This window comes from Leptosomus discolor, chromosome 9 (genome assembly GCF_034619465.1).
Source record: "Leptosomus discolor isolate bLepDis1 chromosome 9, bLepDis1.hap2, whole genome shotgun sequence".
NCBI classification, from domain to species: Eukaryota; Metazoa; Chordata; class Aves; order Leptosomiformes; family Leptosomidae; genus Leptosomus; species Leptosomus discolor.
Window position 1 is genome coordinate 26,005,790 of NC_141399.1, and position 26,300 is coordinate 26,032,089.

The 26,300-nt window shown below is 54.2% G+C and overlaps 1 protein-coding gene across 1 annotated transcript in view; it reads left to right on the forward strand.

Moving 5' to 3' along the window:
- Window positions 1-4,278: 4,278 nt before the first annotated feature.
- The window catches only part of EFNB1 (ephrin B1), a 49,794-nt gene continuing 27,772 nt past the window's right edge, over window positions 4,279-26,300 (forward strand). The window contains exon 1 of the mRNA XM_086470262.1: window positions 4,279-4,394. Within this exon, the coding sequence (XP_086326388.1) occupies window positions 4,279-4,394 (116 nt within the window). The remainder of the gene's footprint in view (window positions 4,395-26,300) is intronic.

The following is a 26,300-nucleotide window of genomic DNA, read 5'->3' on the forward strand; positions in this document are numbered from 1 at the left end:
GTAAGAAAATGCAAGCCACAGCTTCTCGGGAGGAGGCAAGGGACAGTGAGCTGCCAGAGAACTGAGTAGATTGGGGGCGACTTTGGGTCTTACGAAAGGGGGTACAATAACTTCTTCCTTGCCTTGTCCCTTTCGAGTGAAGCAGGTAAGGGTGAATCCCCCTGATCACCCTCAAAAATTGCATGATCATTTTAAATTAGGTTTCAAGGGAAATGGAAGAGGGAGAAGATGGAAGCCAAGAGAACAGAGGACACATGTACTAATGGTGTGGGAAGGGGACAGTGTGATGCACGGGCAGTGGAAGCATGAAGGTGTGTGTGCTTGCAGCACAAGACAACTCCTGGCCCCCCCAAATTAATTAATTAATGGAATTAAGTGATATCCTGTCTTCTCCTGCAGGCCCCCCTGGTTGTAAGCAAGGACCCAGCTCTGCAGGCTGCTGGAGAACCTGCACTCCTCTCAGAAAAGGAGCCTGGTGCAGCATTACCCTCCTGGGTGCCAGGGAGGGAGCCTGTGTGGGAGCTGAGTCCCACAAAACTCGTGACACCTATAGTCACTTAATACCTAGGGCAGCTGTCCCTGCTCAGGACATCAAAGGCCTCCAGAGCTGCCCTTTGTCCCCACATCTTCTGCACCCAGAGCTGCATCACCCTGCACCTGCTCCCCAGGGCTTTAGGTGGCCCTGCCACAGGAGAACGCCTTGTGCAGCTGGTCCGGGGCCATGCTGCACAGGTGCTTGTGCTCGCCCCCCACCCTGGGTAAGCATCGGGCATGGGATGGTGGCAGTGCTGCTTCCCCTGGCACGTGGGACGCAAATCCTCTGGAGAGCTGGGAGGGCTGGGCTGGCACAGCGAGAGCCCCCGAGCTCTGCTGGCCGTGGCAGCGTTGGGGCTTTACCCGGGTCATGCTCTCAGTGTGTGTGCTCGGCATGCGTGTTCTCTCCGTGCGTGTTCTCTCCATGCACACTCTCTGTGTGCACACCCTCCATGCACATCTGCTCTCTCTGTGCTCTCCAGGCACACTGTCCATGCACACTCACTCTCTGTGCACATTCCAGGCACAGTCTCCACACACACTCTCCATGCACACCCTCCATGCACGCTTGCTCTCTTTGCACTCTCCAGGCACATGCTCTGCGCACGCCCACTCTCTGTGCACTCTCATTGCACACTCTCCGTGCACACAGTCCACGCAAACTCTCCATGCACACTCACTCTCTATGCACTCTCCAGTCACACTCTCCAGTCACACTCTCCAGGCACACTCTCTGGGCACACTCCCCTGCCTCTCCAGGGAAGGGCTGGCCGTGCCTGTGCCGATGATCAGCTGCAGCATGCCGGGACACCAGTGCCAACGCTGGAAGCACACTGGGGAAGCAAGGCGGCAGGAAAAGGGAAGGGAAAGGCGAGTGCCCGTAGCTCCCTGGCTGGCAGCCAGGCAGGCATGGGCTGGCGACAGCTTCCTCGTGACTTCTCTCCGTGTCCAGCTCCTTGTGAAAGCATGAGGGCTGCTCACAAAGCCTGGGATTTTTGGAAAAGGACGGTGTGTTGTTGCCCCCCTGCACCTGCCCCACAACTGCTGAGAGGTCCTTGCCTTGGCACTCCAGGATCCCAATCCCTTCCTGCTGCTGCCGGAGCTGCTCCCATCTGGAGCTCAGCCCAGTTCCCCTGTGCTACTGGTGCAGCTGATGCTGGGAACCATTTTCCAATTAGTTTATTGCTGGGTTTTTTTACTTATAACCATCTGAGAAATCACCTTGGTTCGGCACTACTGATCTGCTTCCTGGGGCTGGATGGGAAAAGGAGGATTTTGTCCCTGAGTGACTTTACTGGGAAGGTGCACTGGAGGGTTTGGGAAGGGTTTTCCTGTTCTCCCAGACTGATGCCCACCTCTTCGAGGTGCCCACTGCCCCGAACAGGCCCTCTCCCTGCGCCACAGTGCCTTTCCCACCTTATGGGCGTTTGGTTTGGTGCCCGCAGAGATGTTCCTGTCGGGCAGAGGCGGGAACCGCTGGTGTTTGCCCAGCCCGGCATGCCGGGAGCAGCTGTGCCATTGGAGCCCACATCCACGTGGCACCTGGTGACCTTCGGATGCTCATTGGTGGCTCTGCCTATTTCACGTCTGGCTGGCACACTGGTTCCCCTCATCCCTAGGATACACCAGCACCAAACTGGTCTCCACTGGTTCGATGCTGAAGTGATCCTGCCTCCGTCTCAGGGTGGTTTGGGCCCAGGGGCCACAAGGGCACAGCATCCTCCTCCCGAAGGATTCCTGGGCTCTGGATCCCCACCTGAGCCTGTGGAGCCAATATTGCCTTGGCAACCCATCGTGATGCCATCGGCAGAGATGATGGGGCAGGGGTTGAGAGAAATGGGCAGGCAGGACAGGCAGCGCTTCCCCCGTTCTCAGCCACGGGACCCAGCCGGGCGAGGGCAGGTTGACCTCTCCATCCTCCCTCCAAAAAAAATGAAAACAATCTATTTTTTTCTTTTTTTTTTTTTTCTCATTCATCAAGTGTTTCCATTGGCTTCTGGACAAGGCGGTAGCCGGAACAGCACGAGCTCCCCGGCAGCCCCCGCGCCCCTTGTTGGGGTCTGATTTTCATGAAGTGTGATGAATGTCCCCCAAATCTGGCTTTGGTGCAGAAGGAAAACGCAGAAAGGGAGAAATAAAACAGATAATGGAGAGAAATGGCTGTGAAACACGGGCGCTTGGCATTGCCTTGGTCAAAAGCGAACTGACTTCATATTTGGTTTTTTTATATTTGTAACAGAAAGTGAGATTTTTAAAAATTTTCTTAGTAAAAAGTGAACTGACTCCAGAGTGGGGTGTTTTGGGTTTTTTTTTTAATTTTCATAATTGTGAACTGACTCTGGAGGGTTTTTAAAATTTTCTTAATAGAAATGGAACTACACCAAAGGGGTATTTAAAATTTTTGTAAATAGAAAGTGAATGGACTTGAGCTTTAATTTAATTTTTCTTAATAGAAAGAGAACTGACTCTGGAGTTTTTTTGTTTATTTTCATGATAGAAAGTGAGGTGACTCCGGAGTTGCTTATTTCGAAAATTTCTTAACACAAGCAAAACTGACACCAAAGGTTTAGGTTTTTTGATTTTTGGTATATAAAGTGAACTGACTCAGGGGTTTTTTTTTTCAAATTTTCTTTTTTCAAATTTTCTTAATAAAAAGCGAAATGATTCTGGAGTTCAGGCTTTTTCCCCGAAACTCCCCAAAATGCTCCAAAACCCCCTTGAAAATCCTCCCAAAACCTCATAAAAAATAAAAAACCACTCCAGAAACCACCAAAAAACCTTCCAAAACCTCCCCCCCCAAAAAAATTAAAAAATTAACAACTCCCTCAAAATAAAAAACCTCAAAACTCCACAAAAATAAAAAAAAATCAAAAAACCTTCCCCAAAATAAAAAAAAAACTTCAAAAAAATCATAAAAGCCCCCCAAAATTTAAAAGAACTCAAAAAATACAAGAAAACTCAAAAAAATATAAAAAACTTCCCCCAAAATTCAAAAAACTAAAAGCAACCTCCAAAATCCCCTTCGAATCCTCAAAAATCCCTTGAAAAACCTCAAAAAAATATTAAAAAAGAGAAAACCTCTCAAAACCTTCAAAAAATGTAAAAACATTCAGAAAACCTCCTAGAAAAGGTGAATTTGTTTCGGGTTTTAGGGCAAATCAGCCTAAAGCGGAGCCGTTCCGCTCACAAAGCCGGATCAATCGGTATCTCCCCGAGTGCAGGCACCGCCGCCTGCGCTTTTCCAGCAGGGGCGGGGCCGCCGGCGCCCGCTGGGGGGCGCTGTTGGATCACGGCTGAATACAGGGCGAGGCGCCTCGGAGGGGTTGCGACGGGACGGGGATGCGGATGCGGATGGGGATGGGGACGGGCCGCGGCTCATCCCCATCCCAGTCCCGTCGCCGACCCACCACCGCGCCTTGCCCTCCTGGGGGGCAGAGTGGAGACTAAAAGCGTGAGGGGGAGGGTGCGTGGAAAAAAAAAAGGTACGCGTGCCCTTTAAGACGAGAAAGTGGGCGTATCCCCTCGCCTCAAGGCCCCCCCCGCGCCGCTCAGCGATTGGCCGCTCCGCTTCGGGCTGCCCGTGGTGTTGCCTGCGCGGAGGTGTAGAGCGGTCGTCGCGGCGGGCGGCGCCGCTGTGCGGGAGGGGACGACGGCGGTGACGGCGGCGGGACGGGCGACGGAGGAAGGCGGCGGGGTGAGCGGCATGGGCGCCTGACGCCCGTCCCGTCCCGCCGCCGAGGGACGATGGCGCAGCCCCGCGGCGGGCGGTGGTTGCTGGGCGTCCTCCTCGCCCTGTGCCGCTTGGCCGCGCCGCTCGCCAAGAGCCTCGAACCGGTCTCCTGGAGCTCCGGTAACCCCAAGTACGTGCGGTGGAGGGGCGCGGGAGAGCGGGAGAAGGTGGTGGTGGTGGGGGAGGAAACGCGCCTCGCACCCCCCACCCCCGGCGAAATACCGAAACCCGGGAAAATAAAATAAATAAAAAAAAAAACAAACCACAAAACCGCAGGATTTTTAAGGAGAAAAAATTCCGCCGCGGGAAGCGGAGCGGGCACCGCGAAGAGCGGCTGGAGGCTGCGGTCGACGGATGGAGAGGAGCGACCCCCGGCTGGAGTACGGACCCCTCGCCGAGTCCCGGGACGCGCCGGGCTGCTGCGGGCTTTTACTTTTTTTTTTTTTTTTAAATTTTTAAATTTTTTTTTCCTTATTTTAAAAGCTGCTTCTGGTTCTTAAAATTTTCCTATCCTTATTTTTTTTAATTTTTCAAAATGTATTTTATTTTTGGATTTTTCTAATTAATATTTTAAATTTTTTTATCTTTAAATTATTTTTTTTTTTTTTTTACTCCCCGGGATTTGGGGAAGCTCCGCGGACGCCGCCGCCCCGCCCCGGGCCGGGCCGCCGCTCCCCTGTACCACGCCGACGCTAGAGTTGGATTTATGATCACTTTTTAATTTTTTTTTTTTTTCTTGGCTTTTCTAAAAGGCGCCGTGGAGGAAGGCGGCGGGAGGGCGGCCGGTGAGACACCTCCCCCCGGTCCGGCGGTGAGAGCCGGGTCCGAACAAAGCCGGCGGCTGGGCTATGGCTATATATACAGCGAAACTATATATATGTATATATAATATGTATATATATATATATGTGTGTGTGTGTTCAGTGGGTGCGTACGTGTCGGTACCCCGGCTGAGGTGCAGGAACAATGAAAAGCGGCTTTTCCAGCGCGTCGGGATGAAGGGCGAGGAGGAGGAGGAGGAGTGGAAGGTGCTCGGCCGCGGTCACTGCTGACCGGGGCTGGTGGTGTCCGAGTGGCTTTGGTAGTTCTCTGGCTGGGCTTGCTGTTGTAGATCACCGAGTGTTTGTTTTATCTTTGCCCCTTCTCACTTTAAAAAAAAGAACGAATTTTAGTTTGAGATGCCTCCCACCCATTTCTCAAAAAAAAAAAAATATCAAAAGAGCTTTTGAGGGATGGAGAGAAGCAAAGCAATTCGGACAGCCGTCCTGCTTGGACCCTTCTATTCCAACCAAACATTTCTTTTTTTATTTTTTTTTTCTTGTTGTGGGAGGAGGAAGAACCAACTTTGCAGGCACATGCGTGTGCACACATGCTGTCGTGTTGGGAACGCTGGGATGAATGCTCAGTGGCGGCAAGGGCTCCGTGAGTTAATTCTCCTGCTTGGTGTGGGTTTGTCTTTCCTTCTTTTTGGAGACGTGACCGTCAGCTGGGAGCAGAAGGAGCCCGGACCCTCGGGAACTGATCCGTTGCGTTTGTGGGTCGGCAAAAGGGAGGCAAATTGGTTCCAATGAAAAAAAAAATCCTTGAAGAAGGGCGGCTGGAGGTAGATGTGGCTTTGGCGTGGTGGTGGTGGCAGACGCCATGTCGCCCCAGCATGCTTCGTTAGCCTTGGCTTTTATGAAATTGCCAAGGCCTGGCGCGTTGGGAGGAGGCGGTGGTGATGCAGTGGGGGTGGCACGCCAGTGGGTTTTCCACCGGCCCTCCCCATCTGCCACGGGGGCTGCCGACACCGAGCCCCAGGTGCGGTGGGCTTGGCGACATCCCTCTCCGCTAGGGTGTCCGGGGGCAGCTTGAGGCGTTTCTTGGTTCTCCCCCCAGTTTGGAGCTCGGTGGTTGTCCGACCTCGACACAGCTCTCTGGTTGCACGTGGGGTCTGCTCCCGTGGGTGCCTGGCATGGGGCAGGGGCTTGGTGCTGGTGCTTCCCTGGACCCGGGTTCCAACGGGGATGGGAGAAGGTGGGAAGTACCTGAAATGTCGACATTTCCACCTAGAAGCGGCTTTGCCCGGGCGAGAAGGGCGCTGGGGAGGGATCTCAGCGACAGGGCAGGAGCCAGGTTTGGGTTTTGCTGTGGGTGCCCAATGGTGCTCCTGTCGGTCTGTACCCATGCGGCCTGACCCCGGACCCTCATCTTTGGGGTCTGTCCGTCTTTGGGGTCCCTCATTTTCTTAATGCTTTCGCAGGTTGCGTGGTGTCGGGTAGAGCCTCTTCACGGCCGCTTCTGCCTGCGAAGGTGGTGGAGCAAACCAGCCTGGGGAACTGCCTGCTGTATGAAGTCTGGTTCCAGTTTGAGGAAAAGCAGTGCTCTTTCTTAGGCTGGGCTTGCTCTCCTGGATAGATGCGTTAAAACCCCCAACCATACTTTGGGCTTCCAAGCCACCTTCCTCCAGTGCTCTGACAGCAATGCTGTGTCAGTGCTAGTCCTCTGCCCCGCTCTGCTGAGCTTTAACTCTTGTTTTTAGAGTGAAGAGGGTTAAAGCTTTTAAAAATAACATTACTAAGAGGAATTTTCCAACAGATAGAAGGAGAAGGCGTCGCCCCTTGGGCTGTCTGGCCTTAGTGGTGTAGCTGTAAATAATGAAAATATTTTTCTGCCCTTTTCTTCCCTGGGCAGCTCGGGGCTGTGTTTATGGAGTATGGGCTTATAACTTGACCAGAGTGTCCCCAGCAGGTTCCTGGTTTGTGGTGGTTGTCGGGGGGGATGCTGATAATCCAGATGATAGAAGGAACAATTTCCTAATGTAGTTAAGCCTAGCTTAAGCTGAAGCGCTGTATGCTGCTTTGGGGAAACATTTCCCTTCAGCTCCTGGGTGTCTGTCCAAAAGCCAGCTGTGAAACTGTCACCGTCTTCTATTGTGAATAAATCTGTGTCTTTCAAGGGGAAAAAATAGGGCTAGAAATGCTTCCGCTGGATAAAAGGTGGTAATTGTCACAAACCTGCACTTGGGACAAGCTCAGGCTAAACTAGGTCTGAGCGAGCTTTTCTCAGGACATCTGTGGAGCCCCTTGGAAGGTGTCTCAGGGAGCCAATATGGTTTTAATTTTATTCCATCGTGTCCGAAGGGGGTTTCATGGGGGGAGTCAGAGGGAGGGTTTGGGATTTAACTAGCCCTTTTGCTGCTTGGCCAGGGGTTGGTGGGAGCGTGCTCTTGTTGGACAGCCGGGAATTGCAGGAGGAATGCTGGCTAAATCCGTCCTGAACTCCCTTGGCTGTAATTTTGGAGAAATATTGACCCTGGTAGGCTCCTGTGCCGGCCTTTAAAAGGAAGCATTCGTAATAAAATATGGTTTGGAAAATTCATTTCAGGCTGGAATTTGCCTCTTCAGAAAGTATTTTAATAGGGAGGTGGGGGAAATGGGACACATCATCTGCCCTGCTCTGAGGAATGGGTCGTTTCTGCTCTGATTTTCTCTCTTGCCCTTCTATATGAAACTTTTACTCGGCTCCACTCACTCGCTAGCTCTACAGAGCAGCCCAGCGACTTTCTAAACACAAAATAAATGCATTTATTTTTAAAAAAAAACCCAGACAAAAGTCTAATCCTTTGTGGTATTTTTATTCTCTTTAGTGAAGTTATGGTGTCCTACTAAATTCTGCAAGCGCTGAGTTTGAAGCCTGGCGTATCTGCCTTCTTTAATGCCTTTTACGAGGGACAAAGTGCTTGTGGGAAGGCTGCTTTCCGAGGGGAAAGGCTGGCCTGGAGCTCTACATCAGTGGGCTCACACTTGTGGGAGCAGATGTAATTTAATTACTGTACTAGTGGGCGTGTGAGGCGCTTTGCAGTATAAGGAGTTGGGAAATAGTGAAAACACGCTGCTTATTTTTAATTAAAAGCCGCATTTGGCTCGCGGTTGGTCTTCATCCTGCTTGGAGTTTCTCCTCTGGAATGGAGGAGCTCCTTCTGAGGGTACTGGGGGGGATCCTTTGGTGGGCGTCAGGCTGTTGGGTGCCCTCCCAGTGTGGAGGGCTCTCGCTCCCCTCAAGTCAGAGACCCCTGTTCCTGGCCCACATTGCGGTAGCGAGGTTGCTGTTCTTGCTGTGCCGGGGGAGGGGGAAAGCAGCACTCGGGGCTCCTTGCATATCGTTTGGGAATGACTTCATTAACTTAAATTAAAAAAAAAAAAAAAGTGAAGGGAGGGTTGTGGCTATTGCAGTAGCTGGGTAAATACCACTGGATTCTATAAAATGGATTTAACTGCTTCCTTTAAAAGAAAAAAAGAGCTGTGATGGCGTGGCTGATTGATTGTAAAAGGAGACGTACCTTTCTCCAGAGCAAAACAGCTGCTGCAGCTCCTTGGGGCCGCTTGGCAGCAGGGACGGGACAAGGGTTTTGTGCCATTTCTGCCCGTGGAGGTCTGGGTGGGAGCTGATGGGGGGCTGTTTCCTTCTGCCATTGCACCTGAGCTGCTTCATTGCTTTGGGTTTTTTTTTGCTGCTGGCTCCTTGGGTGCCGATCCCAAACAGGCTGTGTGCGGCAGGGTGGGATGTACCCATGCCTTTGCGCGGTGCGGCCGGGTGGGCAGGGGTTCCCTCTGAGCAGCTTTACTGTGTGCTTGGGGGTCTCTGCTGAGCCTTGCATGCATTTGTACCAGTTACGGGGATTGCAAAGAGTCATGACGCATGTGCAGCCCCTTGTGCGACACACGTTGGGAGATGTTTGGGTCATCCCCTGGAAACTGGGGGCTTAGCACAGGGATGGCCGCTTCTTTCCACGTAGGATTTCTGCATCCTGCCTGACCCACAGCTTCCCCGTGGCTCTCGGGTCCCTGCCATGCTGGCAGGGCACCCTATTGTTGGCGGAGTGGTTGGTGGCAGTGCTGCTGGGAAAGTGGTCTGCCTGAGGAGCATTGGGGTCCGGTGGGAAGACATCTTGTGCTGATCAGTAGCACGTGCTACTTGGCAGCTGAAACAGGGTGGGGAGAAACAAAGCTGAAATCCATTCTGTGTCTAATTAACGATTGTTTGTACCGGGAGAGCAGGAGGACTCTCGGCTCGGCGCTATCGCGGCATCGCATCTGGGCAGGAATGCGGTGGTGCTGCGGGGCTTTTGTTGTGCTCCCCTCGAAAGGGCTGGGGTGCTTTCTGGTGCTTTCCAATGCTTTTCTCCTTTCCATCCCTCACTCTGGGGTGGATGGCGTGGCAGAGAAACCTCCTCTGGTGAGCGGGAGGGGGGTGGTGGTGTTCCGCCTGCTTGTAGAGAGGTTCAGCATGCCTCAGTGCACACCTGGCATCCTTCAGGGAGATTTTTCTTGCCCCTTGGTTGTCTGGTCCGGTTGGAGCGCCAGTGTTCTGCTCATGGCTGTGCTGGAGCCCCAGGATCCAGCTCCACCAGCCTGTCTAGGCTTGGTCTCAGATGAGTCAGACAAGCCAGGGCTAAATGTCTTGCTTGGTTAGGCTGGATTTGTGCACAGGGTGGGGTTTGCATGGCCCCTATGCTTTTTGGAAGCAGGGGTCTTCTGGAGCTGGAGCCAAACCCTGTAGAGGCTGTGGGTGATGCCTGGAGGGGAGGGGGGCCTCCAGCACCCTCCTCCCTAGGGAGGGCAGAGCGAGAGGATGGGGGGGACAGGTTTGGAGGGGTTACTCTCAGTATTTCAGCTAGCGGTGACTTCTCCTCTGTGAGCTCTCCCTGCCGGTGCCCCCAGGCGGGATCCAACCCAGCTCAGGTGCCGATGTGGCAGTGCCGCCCCAGCTGGCCAAGCCGAGAGCCTAGCAGCTGCACTTCAAAAATGCCAGCTATTTATAACCCTGGCTCGCCAGCTCTGGAATAACCTTTTCTTACCCGCAGCTGGCCCTTACCAGGTGGGCTGCTCCCTTTTTCCGAGGCTGTGGGACTGGGCTTTGCTGCCATGGGGGCTGCGGGGAGAGCCAGAGCAGGGGGGCTTGTTAGCGTCCAACCATGGACTTCCCTTGGCGTCTTCCAAGGTCTCTGTCCCGCTGTGATGCTGCGCCTGCCTGTACATCTGTGTGTGCCATGTCTGTTGGCCTTGCTGTCGGCGGGGTTGGGCTGTGGTGAGAGGCTTAGTGTGAACCTGGTTTGATGTGGGTTGGCTCTTGCTGGTGCTACCACGGAGGTGCAGGGGGTGAGATGCCCAGAGGATGCTGCACGAGCTGTCTGTCCCTGCTCCTTCAGGCCAGAGTTTTGGAAGTGCCTTCATCACAGTGGCTGGGTCCCCCTCCCCTGCAACAGCCTGAGTGCCCTCCCTGGAATGGGAGTCCCGGCTGGTTTTGGTGGCACCCAAGCCTGCTTTACCGCTCCGTGTCTGGTGATGGGACATGAGTGTCCTGCTTCCGGGCACTCCCTTTCCTTGCACCTGGCAGTGTCTGGTGGCTCCCTGGCTTGAGCCCAGCCTTGGGGACCGGCAGCCCTGCCTGGCTGTTGGCTTCCAGGGGCTTCTGAGTAGGTACTTCAGAAAAAGCAAGGTGTCTTTTCACAGCTTATCAGCTATAAATACCCTTTCACCATTAATGCTGATCGCTGAGTGTTTGCATGTTTTCCTTTGAATTAAGGCTGGGAATGTCTGCAGTTGCCCATGCATCAGTGGCAAGGCTGAGACGGTGCTGTCTTCTCTTTGCTACTGATTTTTAATGTTTTAATGGCTTTCTGAAACATTTGAGCACAGTCTGGCGTGTGGGTTTGCACGCAGGGACAGCAGCCTTGGGTCTGGCAGCAGCATGGAGCGATGCTCAGGGATGTGGTGATGCTCGGGGATGTGATGGTGCTGGGCCCTGGCATTCTTTGCCCGGGCTTGCTGTAGTATCTCAGCTGAATGCGAGGGGGAGATCCACAGCCCCCCCAGCTCCTACTGGGGTTTTGGGGGGCAAATTTTTGATGTGCGTTGGAAAGGGGGAAGGGGTGCTGCCCCCCTTAAAGTGGGGGGTGGCCAGTTTTTCCCCAGACGGGGGGGTCAAGGTGGGCTGCCCCCCCCCCCCCCCCCCCCCCCGCCCCCGCCGTGTGAGCAGGGATGACGGCATACCCTGCCTGCAGCCAGGCAGGCAGCATATGGAAAGGATCTGGGTGTAATATCCCGGGCTGCAGTGCGGCTTTGCTGAAGAGGCCACTTCAGCAGGGGACGCGGCGTGGTTAGTCCTCCCGGCTGACACATCCCAGGCCTTCCTCAGACTTGAAAGAGCTTGAGTTCGCCTTTGAATCTGAGGATTTATAGCCCTTTTAGGCCTCTCCAATAAAAGCACGGCTCCCTCCTCAGACAGAGCCCACCGTCTCCCTCCTCTGGGCTCATTATCCTGGGGATTTGTGTTGCTTGCTCTTGCTCTGTTGTTAGCTACTGCCGCTTTCTTCAGATGTGTGGCCGAGAACTTCAGAGCATGAAAGCCGAGCTGGAGGAGCTGTGGGTCCCAGCCGTGCTGCCAGGATGTGGCCCCTGACGTGATCTTGGGCAAAAGTGGCTCCAGTCCCAGCAGTGTGCAGGGAGAGACCCCTCATTTGATGATGCTGGGGGTGCACCGGCATCTCCCCCTGCAGTCGGGGAGCGTCGGCCCCCTTGCCCTGTGTGTTCCTGCTGATCCCCCTGCCATCCCTTGAGGGCTGCGAGCAAACCAGGATGAGCTCCCGCCCCTTTGGGCACGCGTGCGGAGAGTGCCGGGCGTGCGTCGTGCATCTGCCCTGTCCGCCTTGTCTCGGCACATGTAGGCACTTAAGCATCCTCAGCCCTGCAGATCAGGTCTGCTTTATACAGGCACGTCAAGCCTCTAACTGTTTAAAGAGGGGCTTAGGAAAGAGTCCAGAGAAACGACATAATCATTATTGTATTACAAATTGTTTCCTTCAGTGGGCCCTGTCGGATCGCTCAGTCTGCTAAACACATTGTGCTCTCCCCTAGCCCCATGCTGCCCCGGCCCCCTTCCACTGCTCCAGCCTCTCCTCGCAAACCTAACCCTGCTGGAAAATTCCTCCTGCCAAGGAGCCTGGCTGGTGGGGAGAGGGATGGAGGCTGTGTGGAGACCCCCCCAGAGACTCCACAAGGCAAGGGGAGGAATGGGGTGACCCTGTCTCTGAGGAGGGGGTCCCCTGCCCCTTCCCCTGCTCTGCAGCGTTGCATTGCCCTGGACTTTGCGCATCCCAAGGGCTTTCCGGTCGGTGGCACCCCCAGCTGATGCTGGGGGCTGAAGGGCACCTACTTACTGGTCAAAATCTCCTTGCCCTGCCTGCACCAGTGCCACAGGCAGGGCAGGATGGGCAGAGCAGGGTTCCTGCCCTTCCCCAGTGTTTTGGTGTTTGGTGGACGGCTCCCAGGCAGCTTTTTGGCAGCTCCCAGCCCCCAGGGGTTCGGGGTGTAAGGAGAGGAGCCACCAGAGGCAGTGCAAATTTTTTTGTTGCCCCCAAAGAATAAACGTGTTGGAATTAAGCAGCAGGTTACATTTCTTCAAGGCCAAGCAGCAAATATGTTTTAAATTTGGCAGCTGGCAGCGGAGAGCGGGTGGGAGAAGTTTTCCAGGATTGCGTTACACTTTCCCCTAAAAGTGCTCTGCTTTGGGGCTGGGGATTAAAGGGAGGCGAGGAGGGGGCAGCCCCGGGTGCAGGGATGGGGGCTGCATCCCTGGGGGAGCAGACACCCTCCCTTGCATGTGCTTGCAGCCACCCACCCCACCCCGGTGTGCTTCTGCTCCCTCTGGCATGCTCCCGAGGGTGCTGGGGCTGTGATGCTTGCCTCGGCTGACTCAGGCCTTGCCCGGGGCCGAGGTGCTCTGCGGGGGATGGCCGGGATTAATTTTTGGGCTTCCTCCCTTTGGGCGCGATGGGAAATTTCTACCTGGCAGTGGGCACCGCCCCGTTCCCCTAGTCTGCTGTGCTCTGCCTTGCCCTCCTCCCCTCCTCTGATGGCTTTAATAAACGCTTCATGCAAGAGCGAACCTGGGATCCACTCCCAGCACGGAACTGAGGCGTGGCCAATTAGTCAATTATTTTAGAAGAAGACATTTAAAAAAATTATGTATATATTTTTTTTTAGGGGAAAGTCTGGCCAATGCATCAGCCAGCAGCCCCTCTCCTGTGGGAAGTGCTGGGGTGGGGGTGACTGGGGGGGGCTCTGCATGGTGTCTGCTGTGGTGAGCTCTGCCTGCAGTCGCTGAGCTCCTGTATGTGTCCCTCCCACTCCATGTTGGCAGGATGGGGAGCTGCCCCTTGCACCAAGCAAGAGATGGGGTCTTGGCAGCTGCCTGTGTCCCCTGCACCCAGCTGTCCCCCGCTCAGCATCTGCCTTGTCCTTGGGTAGCCATGCGGGTGGTCCATGAGCATCCCCTCTGGAGCTGGCATTGGTGCATCCCATTGTTCCCAGCTTCCTTTGAAGCGGGAGAAGGAGGAGATGCTTCCCCAGGAGGCGGAGAAGGGCTGTCCCAGTGCCATTGGGGTGTGCAGAGCCCCCTTTCCTTTCACTGGGCAGAGCATGGTCCCCACTGCCCAAGGGGAGCAGCGGGCCTGGCCAGGTTGGGGTTTCAGGAAGGCACTTGGAGGTGTGAAGGGCTAGAGGCAGCTGGAATTTCCTCTTCAGCTGTGTTTGGTTTTAAATTTGTATTATTCTTCTTTCATTAAATTCTGTGAGGACGCAGTCTGGTTGCCTGACCCTGCCTGTGTGTCCATGCCGGCATGTGCTTTCTGGTGGTGTGCCGCCCTCCCTGCACCCCCTTGTAGCTAATTGCTGAAATAATTGGGGCAGCAACGGCCTGGCAAGGGGTCAGTGGAGGGAAAAGAGAGGAGGGTTGCCCCGAGCCCTCTCCCACCCCTCTGTCCTGCGCTGGCATGGCTTCATGCCCATTGCTGGTGTTGCTGCAGTGGGAGAACTTTTTCCTATTTTCTGTCTTTTTTTCATTTGCCTGAGCTACAGGAAGACTTGTTGTTTGGGGGTAAGGGATGGAGAAAAGCCTGCTCATGGGATACTGGGGATGACGAAACTGTCTTGGCTTGGTGTTCCCACCCTGCTAGCGATGAGTGCCAGGGCTCAGGGAGAGGCTCTACAGGGTCACCCTGGCAAAGGCAAGGAGAGAGACACGGCCCCTGCCCGGTTTAGGGGCTGAGAATGCTTGGGATGGCACGTGATGGTGCACAGGCCAGTCTGCTGGCTTTTTGTCTTAGGCTTTTCCATTCCATATTCTTTTTCAGAATTAAGCTTTGTTCTTAAAAAGGTGGGGAGAGGATGGCACCCTGGGGTAAAGGTGGGGAGCAGCCAGTGCCCTCCCGGGGACTGGCTCTGGTGACTATCCTGCCTTGCTGGGGTGAGGGGGGGTCCCGAGCGAGTCCCTTCCCAGGAGGGTTTAACACTTGATGATGCTTTTGATCTCTGCCCTGACTTGGTTAGCAATGGGTGCTGCTTCCCTAATTACCCCCTTCATATGGGGCTGCACTGGTTGGTTGTGCTTACCTGGTCTCTCTCTCAAGGAAAAAAAAAAAAAAAAAATACCCTGTAAGGGTGTGTGCAGGGTGGGGGAGTGCAGTGTGCTTTCCCATACCATGCAGGAATCCTACAGCACTCTTCATATAGCCCTGGGTGCTCCCACCCACAGCAGGCAGTTTCATGCTCCTTGACTGGTTTCATAACATCCAGGACAGGCATGAAAGTCTTCCAAAACCACCTCCCTTTGCTGCGTGTGGAGCACATGGGCTTGGGAAGGCAGGTAGGGGTGCTCCCCTTTCAGGGTGCCAACCAGTCAGTGGGGCTGGGGGTTTGCTGGTCATGCCACCTGGCCGGGAGAGCCCTGGTGCCTGCCTAGAATCCCTTCTTGGCTGGGTTTTACTCCTTTTGGGGTGCAGGCTGCATGTTCTACCTGGATGTGTTGCGGCACAGGGGGCAGTGGCCTGGAGAGCACAGGGACTCCTGCTGCTGTCCCCAGCCTGGGAAGGGGGCATCCAGGGGTGGGCAAAGGCTGTGGGGTCTTTCTGGCTCCTGCTCTTCCAGGCAAGGTCCTTTCCTCCCTATTTTTCCTCTTTGAGGGTGGAGGTGCATGGACCATCCTACAGAGCTCAAGCAGTTGGAGGTTTGTTGGACATCCAGCTTGCAAGTTAAGCATCAACATGTTGTGGCTTCATGCCTGTGTGCAAATGGACCAAAGAAGTTTTTGTATTTCGTACCTGAGAGCACTTTCTCCTTCAGGTACCTACAGGTGCCCATCCCTTGTGTGCCCTGTGACCTGTCAGGAGGGACCTGGTAGACTGTGACTGCTGCCTACCTCTTGTTGGGGAGGGCAGTGAGAATCCCTTTGCTAGTTTATTGAAGAGATTTGTTGATAGTATGAATGGCTTCCTTATAGGATAATGAAGAGCGGGTGACAGATAAGGGAGTGGTGTGATAATTGCTTCCAGATGCTGTTGGTGCTGTGTGTGTTCCAGTGCCCTGCCAGGTCTGGCAAGCAAAACCAAAGAGTCAGCCCAAAAAGCAGGGCTGGCCTGAGCACTTTCAAACATCTCACACTGTGATGGCTCTTGATTTCACCACATCTTCTGGCTGTGCAGATATGGGAGTGGGCTGGCTCGCGAGCTGTGGCTGGAGTTTTCCTGGTTCTGCCAGTGCTGTGGGACTGGGAATGTAATCTGGTATTGGCAGCACCGCCTCTCCCGGGTCTGTGCCGGAGGAGGCTGCCTCCACTGCACGTGGCTTCCCCGCGGCTCGCGCTGCCTTGGGATGCTTTTGCTGTAAATGCTGTGGTTTTTTGGCATCCGGACTTTCTCACAGAGAGCGTATCGTTGCTAGTGATAGTATTAATGATTATTTATTGGGTTTTAATGCCAAATAATGGAACCATCTGGCTAATGCAGTGCACATGCTGCTTGTGCGATGAGACATCTCCAGTGTTTGGCATTAGGTTTTTGCACTTTATGAATTAGAAGAAGGCAAATGGTGGGTTGTTTTGATAAACTTCCCTGAAGGTAAAGATTCTTGAAGGGCTTTGCTGCTGACCTTCTTATTAATTACTGCTTTGCAGCGCCGGGAGGACCAGCTGAAAGGGAGTAATGAAGCGTTGTCATCTGGCGTGCTCAGCCCAGCCAGGGCCCCACGAGGAAAACTCCTCCTCCCTTTTGCGCTGGGGATGTGTGCCTCTCTCTGCATGTTTATCGAGCTGGTTCCCCAGCTGCCTGGTAGATTGGAGCCTTGACTCATAAGACCTATTTTAAGGTTACGGTTCTGACCTTGATTTACACCGGCAATGGGTGTTGAGGCAGGATTTTTCCCAAGGTAACTACAATAGAGGTAAATCTAGCTGATGATAAAGGTGCTGGGGAAGGAAAAGGAGCAAAACGGCTTGCTGGCATGTTGCTTGCTGATGGACATGGGTTTTACTTCCCCACAATTTCCCCAGATAAAGCTTGGTGGGAAAGAGAAAGGAAAATGTGAACAGAGGAAAATTTACTACTCCTGTGATTTCTGTAGTGCTTCTGAAGGTGAGAGTTGAGTCACTTTGCCTAGTACCAGCTCAGCAATTCCACGTCATCCCTGGTGATTGTCTGAAGTCACGCAGGGAGAAATAATGCTTGAGGTTAAAAATAGATGCTGACAATAGGAAGGGAGGACTGGAAAAGCTCGGTGGCAGGGGAGGTGGACAGAGCCCAGTGAAAGGCATCGGGATTGCACTGCATGGCTAGATCTGGGCTTTAATGGGTTAGACCGGAATTAAAACAAATTTGCACTTGTTGTAACCTGGAGCGGATTTCACTCTTGTGCTTGGATGTCAGTCGGTCAACCTGGGGAAAGTGCCTCTGTTTTTAAGGGCCTTGCAAAAATTTGTCAGCGAGGATGCGGTGCTGTCGGAGCCAGGGCTGGGAGAAGGCGGCAGCTCGTTAAGTCCTAAATTTTCGAGGAGTGCAGGTGGGACATGTCTTTGGCAGAGGAGAGCTTGGCACGGAGTGGAAATGTTCCAGCTCCCCTGGCATTTTTTAGGACTGATCTGGAGAGGGAGGGACAAACTCAGTCCACTTTGTGGCCAGCTGGGATGTGCAGTCGTGCCCAAAGTGCTTTGTCGGGTTGTCCCAGTGCTACCAGTAGCTGCCTTGCTGGGAGTGGGGTGTGCAGGGTGGCACTTGTCCAGGGACTGCAGCAGTGCCGAAGGGTGGATGCTGAGGTGTGCAGGACAGTGAATTCTGCAACCCTTGCCTGAGGCTTTTGTTAAAGCTCATTAAAACCATCTGTGGTTACGGGAGCCTGACCAGAAAGCCTAGACAGCAGTGGAGGCTGGGGCAGCCCGAGTCCCATCCCCTGTCCCCACAGTGGGGACATGGCCAGCGCCGTCCCTCCGGGGCAGCCGCCAAGCAGTAGGCAGGAGGAGAAGGGGTCACAGCTCCTGCTGGAGTGGGACCAGGAGCGATTCCGGCTTTTCCCTTAGTTTAAAGCTTTTTTTCTTTCTCTCCTGTTCCTTTCACTCTGGCAGCCTGCTCGGCCCTCTCCACCAGGCGAGATGCTGCGAGTACAATAGTACTGCGAGGTGGGGCGGGAGGGTGGAAGGAGATGAAAGGGGAAAAGTAAAATTGAAGCATGTCTGGAAGGACATTTTGATGTAAATGGGACTTTTTGATAGACTTTGAGAGACACCACCAGAAAGGGCACTGGCCCCCTTCGGTGCGCTGAGCTCCAGGCTTGGCCCTTTGATTTGCTTGGGAAAAGGGCATTTTTTCATCGCCTGTTTGGTGTACCCGTGGTTCCCCCTGATCCTTCTATCCCCATCACCACATGTGTCCTGGTGTGGAGCAGCCCCGTGTGCATGTCTTAGTGAAATCAAACAAGGGGAGAGTCCTGTTCAAAACATGAAAGTGGTGACTGAACCTTGGGAAGGGGAGATGGCTTCTTGCAACCCAAGCAGGCAAACCATGGATGGCTGGGAGAGTACGGCTGCATTCCACCTTCCTCCCCTGGCAGCTCCCGCAAACCTTTCCCCTCCCTGGGGAGGGTGTGCGTTTGATCCGCTCTTGTCGTTTTGGTCCCAACCCTTGTCCTTGGCACCATCTCGGCAGCTCTCCTGTGTTCGTGGAGATGTGGCCTTGCCGTGAGTCATCCTCCTTCCATTCTGCTGCTTTTTTTATTTGTCCCTTTTCCTTCTCCTAAGAGAGCACTTATTAAAAGGAAGCAGCTTATTCGTCCAGGAAACGAGAGCACAATAAACACACGGCATTTACAGTTTAAAAGGCATCTCCATCAGGGTTGTCACTGCTGCTTTGACAAGCTGGGGGTGAGAGGTGGCTGCTGGTGGTGGGGGGCTGGGTATGCTCCCAGTGTGCATCGGCCCCAGGGTCCCTGGTCCTGCCCAGTGGTGGGGAGACCTTGCGGGGGTGACCGGTCTCCTGTCGCCTTCCCATGTGCTTCTGCTTGGCAGCTACTGACCCTGCCAAGGCGAGAAGAGGAGAAACGAGGGCAGTGCTGCTCTCTGGAGTGAAGGCTGACATGTCGAGGGGCTGGGAGGGGAGAACTGGGAAGGTCGGTCGGATCTGGCGTCCGCCTCCCCGTGCTGTCACAGGTGATGGGTAGCCCAAGAGGAGACCGGTCACTTCTCATCTCCATGTTGTCGGCTGAGCCCCTGGCTGGGCTTGAGTCCTCCCTGCGCCTCCCTGCTGCCGCGTTCGCCTTCCTTGGGTGGTTGTCTTGCAGACCAAGCTGTCGGCAGCCTGAAAATTTGCTGCTGGTATAAACCCATCAAAACCCTGAAATGTTAGTTGGTAAAAATGGCAACGCAATCACAGGGAAACTTGTTTCTTTCTCTGACAGACTTCTGAGTCAGTCCTTTAATCTCTGATTTTGGTTTATGGTCATCTTTATTGAAATGCTGGGCTCTTGTGATAAGTTGACGTGTATGACCATCATAAACCAGGAGTTATGGGAGCCCAGAATTGCCTTGATGGTCCAGGTGTCTGAAGGAAGCATTTTTAAAATCTGTAATCAGAATTTATTGGCCATTACGGCTGAAACTGTCAGTAGAAAATAAAATAATCAGCCTGGGACTTTTTTTTCCTCTTTGGCATTTGACTCTTTCCATGTATTCTTAAATCACTTTGTGTCTTGCTGATACTCTTAATACCTTTCTGACTCGGGGGCTGCAGGTGAGAGGAGGGGGGTGCAGCCCTGGTCGGTGCCGGGTGCCCCAGGTCCCATCCCTGGCCAGGAGCAGGCTCCCTGTGCCCTCCCAACCCCACACACTCCTGCCTCCCTGTCCTCCCCATCCTGGGCAGGCTCAGAATCTTCTAGTTGGTGTGTGGTGTTCATGGGCACGTCCATGGCAGCGCCATTGCTGTGGAGGAGGTGGATGTGGAGCAACATGTGTGCCTGGAGGAGGCATCTCAGCTGGTTTCTCGCCTGGGGTGGCTGCGTCCTATGAACGACACGTGCTTTTTAGGGTTATTTTGTTGTTGTTAAAGATGTGTATAACTGGAAACTTAAGTTGTGGAAAGGTGTCCTCCTTGGGTCGGACAGGGAAGGGAGCAAAGCACGTCCTTGTGTCCACCCTGTTCTCCATCTGGTGCAGGGGCTGTCTTGCTTCTCCTTACTGCTTCTGGGAAATGGAGACTGCCAGGACCTCTATCGCTTAAACTATCAGTTTCCATTGAGTTACAACAGTACCGAGACCAGCATCTGAGGCCAACAGCACATTTTTCTGTAAGAGAACTAATCTATGCCAGCGCCGTAGAGGAGCCCGGGTGGCATGGGCAATGCTGAGCTGCCCTCCCTATGCTATGCTGGCATGAGCAGCCCCAGCATGCCCACAGCCAGCCTGCAGCCCCACTTGGTGTCGAAGCAAACCACAGTGCCCTGTAACTTCTCCTTGTGAAGGACCTTCGTGTTAAATCTCTTCTTTTTTCTTTTTTAGATAGGCTAAACTGACACAACTTTTTTTTCACCCGATTTTTTCCCAGTCTGTTGCTTCTGAGCTTTGCAGTTGTTCCACGTCCGACAGGGGCTGTCCAGGCTTGTGGATGCACAGTATTGCTCTCGCGAGTGCCTGGTGTTTCCCTGCTTGTGGGTGCAGGATGTGTCCCATGCTCCCAGCATCCAGAGGCAAAACTGACGCAGCCCTGACCATCATCCTGGCCTGTCCCCATTCTCTCTAGTGGCCCTTGTGCTCTCTGCGACCGGGTCCCGAGTTAACCTGAAATAGTCTGCTTGGGTTGATAAATACATCTGTTGCTGTTTTGTTTAACAAATATTTTCTTTAATGTCAAAGCTTTTTGTTAAGCGGTCTCATATTATCATCATGCTTAATCATATAGGGTGACTTCTAAAAGTACTTTTTTTAAATGCCAGGTTTTATCCAGGTTTTAAAATTGAAATTCATTTTTTATCCAGAGGCAGGATATAAATGACTCTACTAAAATTAGATTAATCCTAATAAGAATGTCAGTTATAATTTCTGAATACATTAAATTTTTTTTTGAAATTTTACATGCCTCTTTAGCTATAATTGCTAGTGTAATTTCTTACATAGATGTGGTGTGTCCTCACGGTTGACAGATACACTTAATGCAATGTCGACACCACAGTAAGTTCCAAATTAGTGCGTCACAGTCACTGCAAACGTTTTGAACTTTCTCCTTAAAAAAAAAAAAAAAAAGAAAAGGAAAGAGAAAGCACCGTAAATGCAAAGCAAGACTAAAATGCATTTAGCTCGTTGGAGTAAACCAGGACTGTTGGAGGCTGGAGTCTTTCACAAGGGCCTTTCATGAGTTGGGAGAGGGAGGCAGAAAGGGAAGGGGGAGTGGATGGTCCTGGCAGGCTGGGGAGGCGATTTGGGGTCTGACGAGCAAGGGCAGGTTGTGGGGTTTGCGTGGAGTAGGGAGAGTCCTGCCCAGGTCCTGGGGGCTGCAGGGCTGGGGTGGTTCTGCAGCAGCACCTGTGCTTGCTTGGGTTTTTTTTAAGGTGGGATAAATAAACCCCCTTTCCTGGTGGATGCCCTGAAACCGTTGCTGCCTGTGCCTGCAAGCTGGACTTTTGGTCTCTGTTTGCTTCTGCAGCTCCGGTCATGTCTAATGCTTGCGCTCTGCGTTGGGGAGCACGTTTAAAGCGAGCGTGCCACCCGTGCTGCAGCCCTCCACAAACATCTGCCGGCAGCGTGTGTCCTCTCAGCACCCCGAAACAGCCCCGGCTCTGCGTGGTGTGTGGCTGGGGGCATGCCGAGGAGAGCGATGAGATGTCAGCACTGTGCCCGGAGAGGGGCAGACCCTGCTGTTGGCAGCATCCCCGTGCATGCAGCTCCCCGTTGCAATAAAAGGGTTGGCAGCATCAGCCCTCTCTGGCTCTAAGCATGGTGACATTGCAGGGATGTGTCCCCAGCCTGGTGACACAGTGTGTGGTGGGGAGAGGACCACAGCTGGGAATGCCTGAGCTAGCGGGATTTTGGGGGTAAGGCTCTGGGGAATCACATTTGTCAGTGAAGCGTGGGGGAGGAAGCAGTTGGGGGGAGACTTTGGTCTCTCCTGTGACATCTTGTCAGCTTTCTTCTATGTGTGTGGGTGGGACATCGGAGGTTTTCGTCTCGGCGGGGGGAGGATTGCGAATGCTCCCCGTCCGTGGACAGTTGGAAACTGCTGTGTGTTGGGCCAGTGCTGGAGGGTGGCCGGGGAGCGGGTTGGCTGGCTGGGTGCTTTGCCCTCCTTTTTGTCCCTGCCAGGCCCGAGGGCTGGTTTAGGTTTAAAACCCAAGCTTTTCTTTGTGTCTTGTTAAAGCTCCTGCTCCTCAACACAGTCTAGGATGGTCCCTGGGGAAAGGGACGGAGAGAAGCACCAGTCCTGAGATCTCTGGGTCTGGCAGCACCTGTGACACCCGAGACAGCAATGGGCTTTCTCGTTCCTCTCCTTCTCCTGTTCCCAGCAGGAGGTTGTACATTTTATTAAAGTTCAGCTGTATATGTATCTGGTCTAAAAATAAAAGCAAGTACGAGCCAGATCTCTTCAGTTTAAACTTGACACTCTTGTGTTGTGCTGGCCTCTCTCCTGGCCCTTCTCTCAGCTGCTGCTGTGCTGACCAGCTCTGAACTGGGTAAACTGTGAGCAGTGGAGGGGCAGGCAGGGGGCAGCGCAGGGGGTCCCAGCCCCTTCCAGTGGTGAAGCCTTTAGGAGGGTTCTTCTCTTTGCCGCAGGTAGAAAACTGGGGCTTTTGCACCTCAATGGGACCTCTCAGTAAAGGGGGAATGTGGGCAGCACTAGGAAGAGGTTTTGGGGAGAAAGGGGCAGTTTTCTTCCCTGCTGAGTGACATCCAGGAGCATGGCCTGAGGTGGAGGCTGGATTCACGCGGATTCACGCTTTCTTGTGAAGCTTGCTCCCCAGGCTTTGGTGATGGCTTACAATTTGTGTACAGGATGAAAAGGGGGGGCGGGAGGGGAGAATAGTCTTTTGAGGTCCTGTGACTCAGCTTTAGCTTTTTCTCCTAGACCTAAACCAGACCCATCCACCCTTGTGGTGTGGGGCTGAAGGTCCTGTACAGCCAAATGCAGCCGTGAAGATGATAGGGCTGACTCAGAGGTGAGGAATACTGTGTGACCTGGTTACTGGGGCAGATGCTGCATGGCCGTCGTGGACAGATGTTGGGGCTGTCGTGTGCGTGCGCTTCGTTACAATGGGGAGGTTGAGGAGGTCTTAATAAGTTATAAGGCAGGCTGTGGACGAACCAGTTCCTGGTAATGACACAAGGGCTGAGGGATGGTGATTTTTCAGCTGCCTGGGAAGATGGCACTTATAGACTGAGCCAGAATGACAGAACTTGTTTGGCCACATCTGGGAGCCGGGAGATCAAAGGACCCAGCAGTGAGTCACAGCGGCATGGCGAGGGGTGACGCTGCTCCCCAGGGACGACCAGGCTGGCAGCTGTCACCGGTGGGGCTGGCGAAACCTGAGAGACCTGTTGGTGCAGGGCAGGGCATCCTGCAGCTGGGCTGTGGGTAACCATCCACAGGGTTTTTTCTCTTCTCCCTGCCCAGTTCCTAATGTTGGGATTAATCCTTCAAACCACAGCATTGCTTCCCCGCGGCGAGCCTGAGCCCCAGCTCACTCGGGGACCTGCTCGCAAGCAGGGCGGCTGCGTGGGGACTGTGGGGATCTTGGGAGATGGGGACACAAGCCCTGGCACACTGGGGGGGCAACTAGGTGCCAGGGGAAGGGGCTTCCCAGGGACCTGGCTGAAGCCAGGAGGCCTCTACCACTGATGCTGCTCCCTGTGGGCTTTATTTTTCTGGAAGGCCACAGAAAAATGGGTAAGGCCAGTTGCTCCTCTCCCTGGCTTTGGAGGCAGCAGTACGGCCATCTGTGGCTGGCATAGCATGAAGCGGGGAGCTGAGTGGTTTGGAAACCCCTCCTGTACCCCTGGGGATGCAGCAGCAGCAACTTGCAGCACTTAGTGTTGGCCGGATCGGGGTGCAGGAGCACGCCCAGCTGCCATCCCGTGGGGAGGTGGCACTTTTGGGGCTCCCGGCTGCAAACTGGGTTTGTGGGGGCGCAGGGTTAGCCGGGGTGTCAGGTACTGGGATGCAGGGAGGAAGGGGCTTCCTCTCGCCCAAGGACTAACCGCAGGCTGTAACTTCATCTCTTGGCTGTTTGCTTTCACTTCTTCGTTTTTCCAACCAAACTGGAAAAATGAGGGGTGGGAAGGGAGAGGCTTTGGGAAACGCCGGGGTTGGTGTCAGGTCTGGTGGGCTGAGCCCCCCCGACCCGCTTTCCCCAGCGCCCCCCAAGCCCGCATTGTGGAAGGCTGCAGTTTGCCTCCTTTCTGTCCTGGCTGGGGATTAATCTGCATGACAATTAGCGGGGCTTGGCGGGGAGGTCTTGCTCTCGGGTTCCTTGGGCATATTCCTGCCACTGCTGCTTTCCCTTCCAAGTGGGCGCCCAGCCGCTGCTGCGTCCTCTGCCAAAGTAATTCTTTGCTTTGGAACCCAGAGATGAAATCTCCCCCGTCTTACTTGGGAGGGGTCAGGGAAGGAGTGGGAACCCCGCTGATTCAACCTTGTTCCCTTTTAACCTGCCTCTCCCTCTCTCCCCCTCCTGGCCCCTCATCCTCCGGATGAGCGGGGCTGCAGCCAGAGCATGAGCGTCCAAACCGAGGCAAAGCTGAAAAAATCCCACGGAGCCGAGCAGGGAACCTGATCTGCTTCCATCAGATCATTTAATATCTGCAGCGTCCAGCACTTGGGATTTGGGTTCGTGATGCTTCTGGTGCTGTCTTGGCTTTTGCAATGCCTGCTAGGGTGCCAGCTCTGCTCGTCACCACTTTCCCTGGGGATTTTTGGGTCTTTTTGAGGGGAAGGATGGTGGTCGCGGCTGCAGCATCCAGCTACCAGCCTCTGGCCGGGCAGCCGGGGTGGGGGAGCCACAGTGCAGGCAGGCAGAAGGTGAGCGCTCACTGCCCGCACCTCAGTCCCCACTGCTGCTGCCTGCGCCTCATTGTCTCATTTCTCTCTCCATTCCTACGCCAATTAAAGAGCTGTGTTGCCATTCATGGCCCTTATGGTTTTGTTCAGTTGTCTGTCAGCTCTTGTCAAGCCCTGTCACCTTCCCCTCCCCCATTTTCAAAAACAAAACCCCTGACAAACCCCCCTTTGAATCCCCTCTTACCTCACTCCCAGTGTGGGGCCCCATTGACGGGAGATGCCGGTGGCGACGGCGGGGAGACTGCTCCCCACGCCGCCTTTGTGGGCTGCCGGCAGCCCCCCCAGCCGCCGGCCTCCCCACTTCTTGCCAGCATTAATTAGATAACTCATCTCGTCTTTATTTCTCCAAAGGGAGGTGCGGGACGATATTACTTGAGGAAGAAAATGTGGCTTTTTTTCCTCTTTATTTTTTGGCCAAGCCCTTGGTGTGTTGCTGGCAGAGTTGCTCATTGTGCTGTGAAAAATAATGAGTCTGCAGGAGTGCATGTGGGCTGGGGGGCGAGCCCGGAGGACCCCCAATGCTCCTTATTCTGCCCAAATGGTGTCTGCACCCTGAGCTGGCCCTGGCAAGAGTCCAGGGTCCCTGAAGCTGCACACCACCGACTGCGGAGAGCGCTGCAGGTGGCAGCAGCAGCCTGCGCCAGTGCTTTGGCCCCAATTAAATCTCCTCCAAACTACCTCAATTGCCAGCTTTTTTTTTTTGCCCCCCCCCCCCCCCGCCCCCATTGCTGGGTTTGGATTAATATAATTTGTTTGCATGGTTTGGGTGCAACGTCTGAACGCAAAGGGTGCTGCACGGGGGTGGGAAGATGGAGCAGCACGTGGCTGCTCACATCAGTGCCTGGCTTCTGCAAGGCTGCAAGCTTTCCTCCTCGGGGAGTTGGGGTGGTCAGCAGCCATCCCCTTCAGTGGTGGATGAGTGTTGGGAGGTATCCTGGCCAAGCCTCCGAGGGGACAAAAGAAAATGAGGGCACGAAGGAAAACATTCACCTTTTTGTGAGTGCTTCCCTTTGACTTTGCTATTGCTGGTGCATGCTCTGGCCTTAGTGGGACAAAACCTGAAGCCACCCAACCTCTGCTGGATGTTTGTGGGCAGCCGATGGGCCGTGGTTGGGTCAGGGTGGAGGAGAGGTGGCTGGAAATGCCAGCTTGCTGGTCCCTGCTGCAGGAGGGGACAGCAGAGCTTTCTTCCCAGGCTCCCTGCCTGGCTGGGTGCTTTGGTGTCCACCTGTGGTCAGCCAGTGCCCTGGGTCTCCATGGTCTGTCCTCCTTGGGGCTGGTAGGGAGTCTGGGACTCAGATGCTCTCTGGTGGTGTGTACCTTCACCACGCTCTAGTTGCCTGGATGGCTCACGGGGAAAGCCCTTCCTGCAGCCCTGCTGCAGTGCAGGAAGACTCTGAATCACCAGGGCTGGTCCTTGCTGCTGGTGACCGTGAGGCTGGGGACATTGCTGGCTGCAGTGGCAGCCACCAGCCGTGGGTGCCAAGGTGTGGCCAGCACCCTGTGGCATCTGTGCCTGCTTTCCTGAAGCCTGGCTGCTGTCCCATTCTCTACAGCATCCTCAGTGGCTGGAGCCCTCTTCTGCTTGGTTTCTTCTTGATTGGTGATAACCATGGTGTAACCGCTGCTGGAACT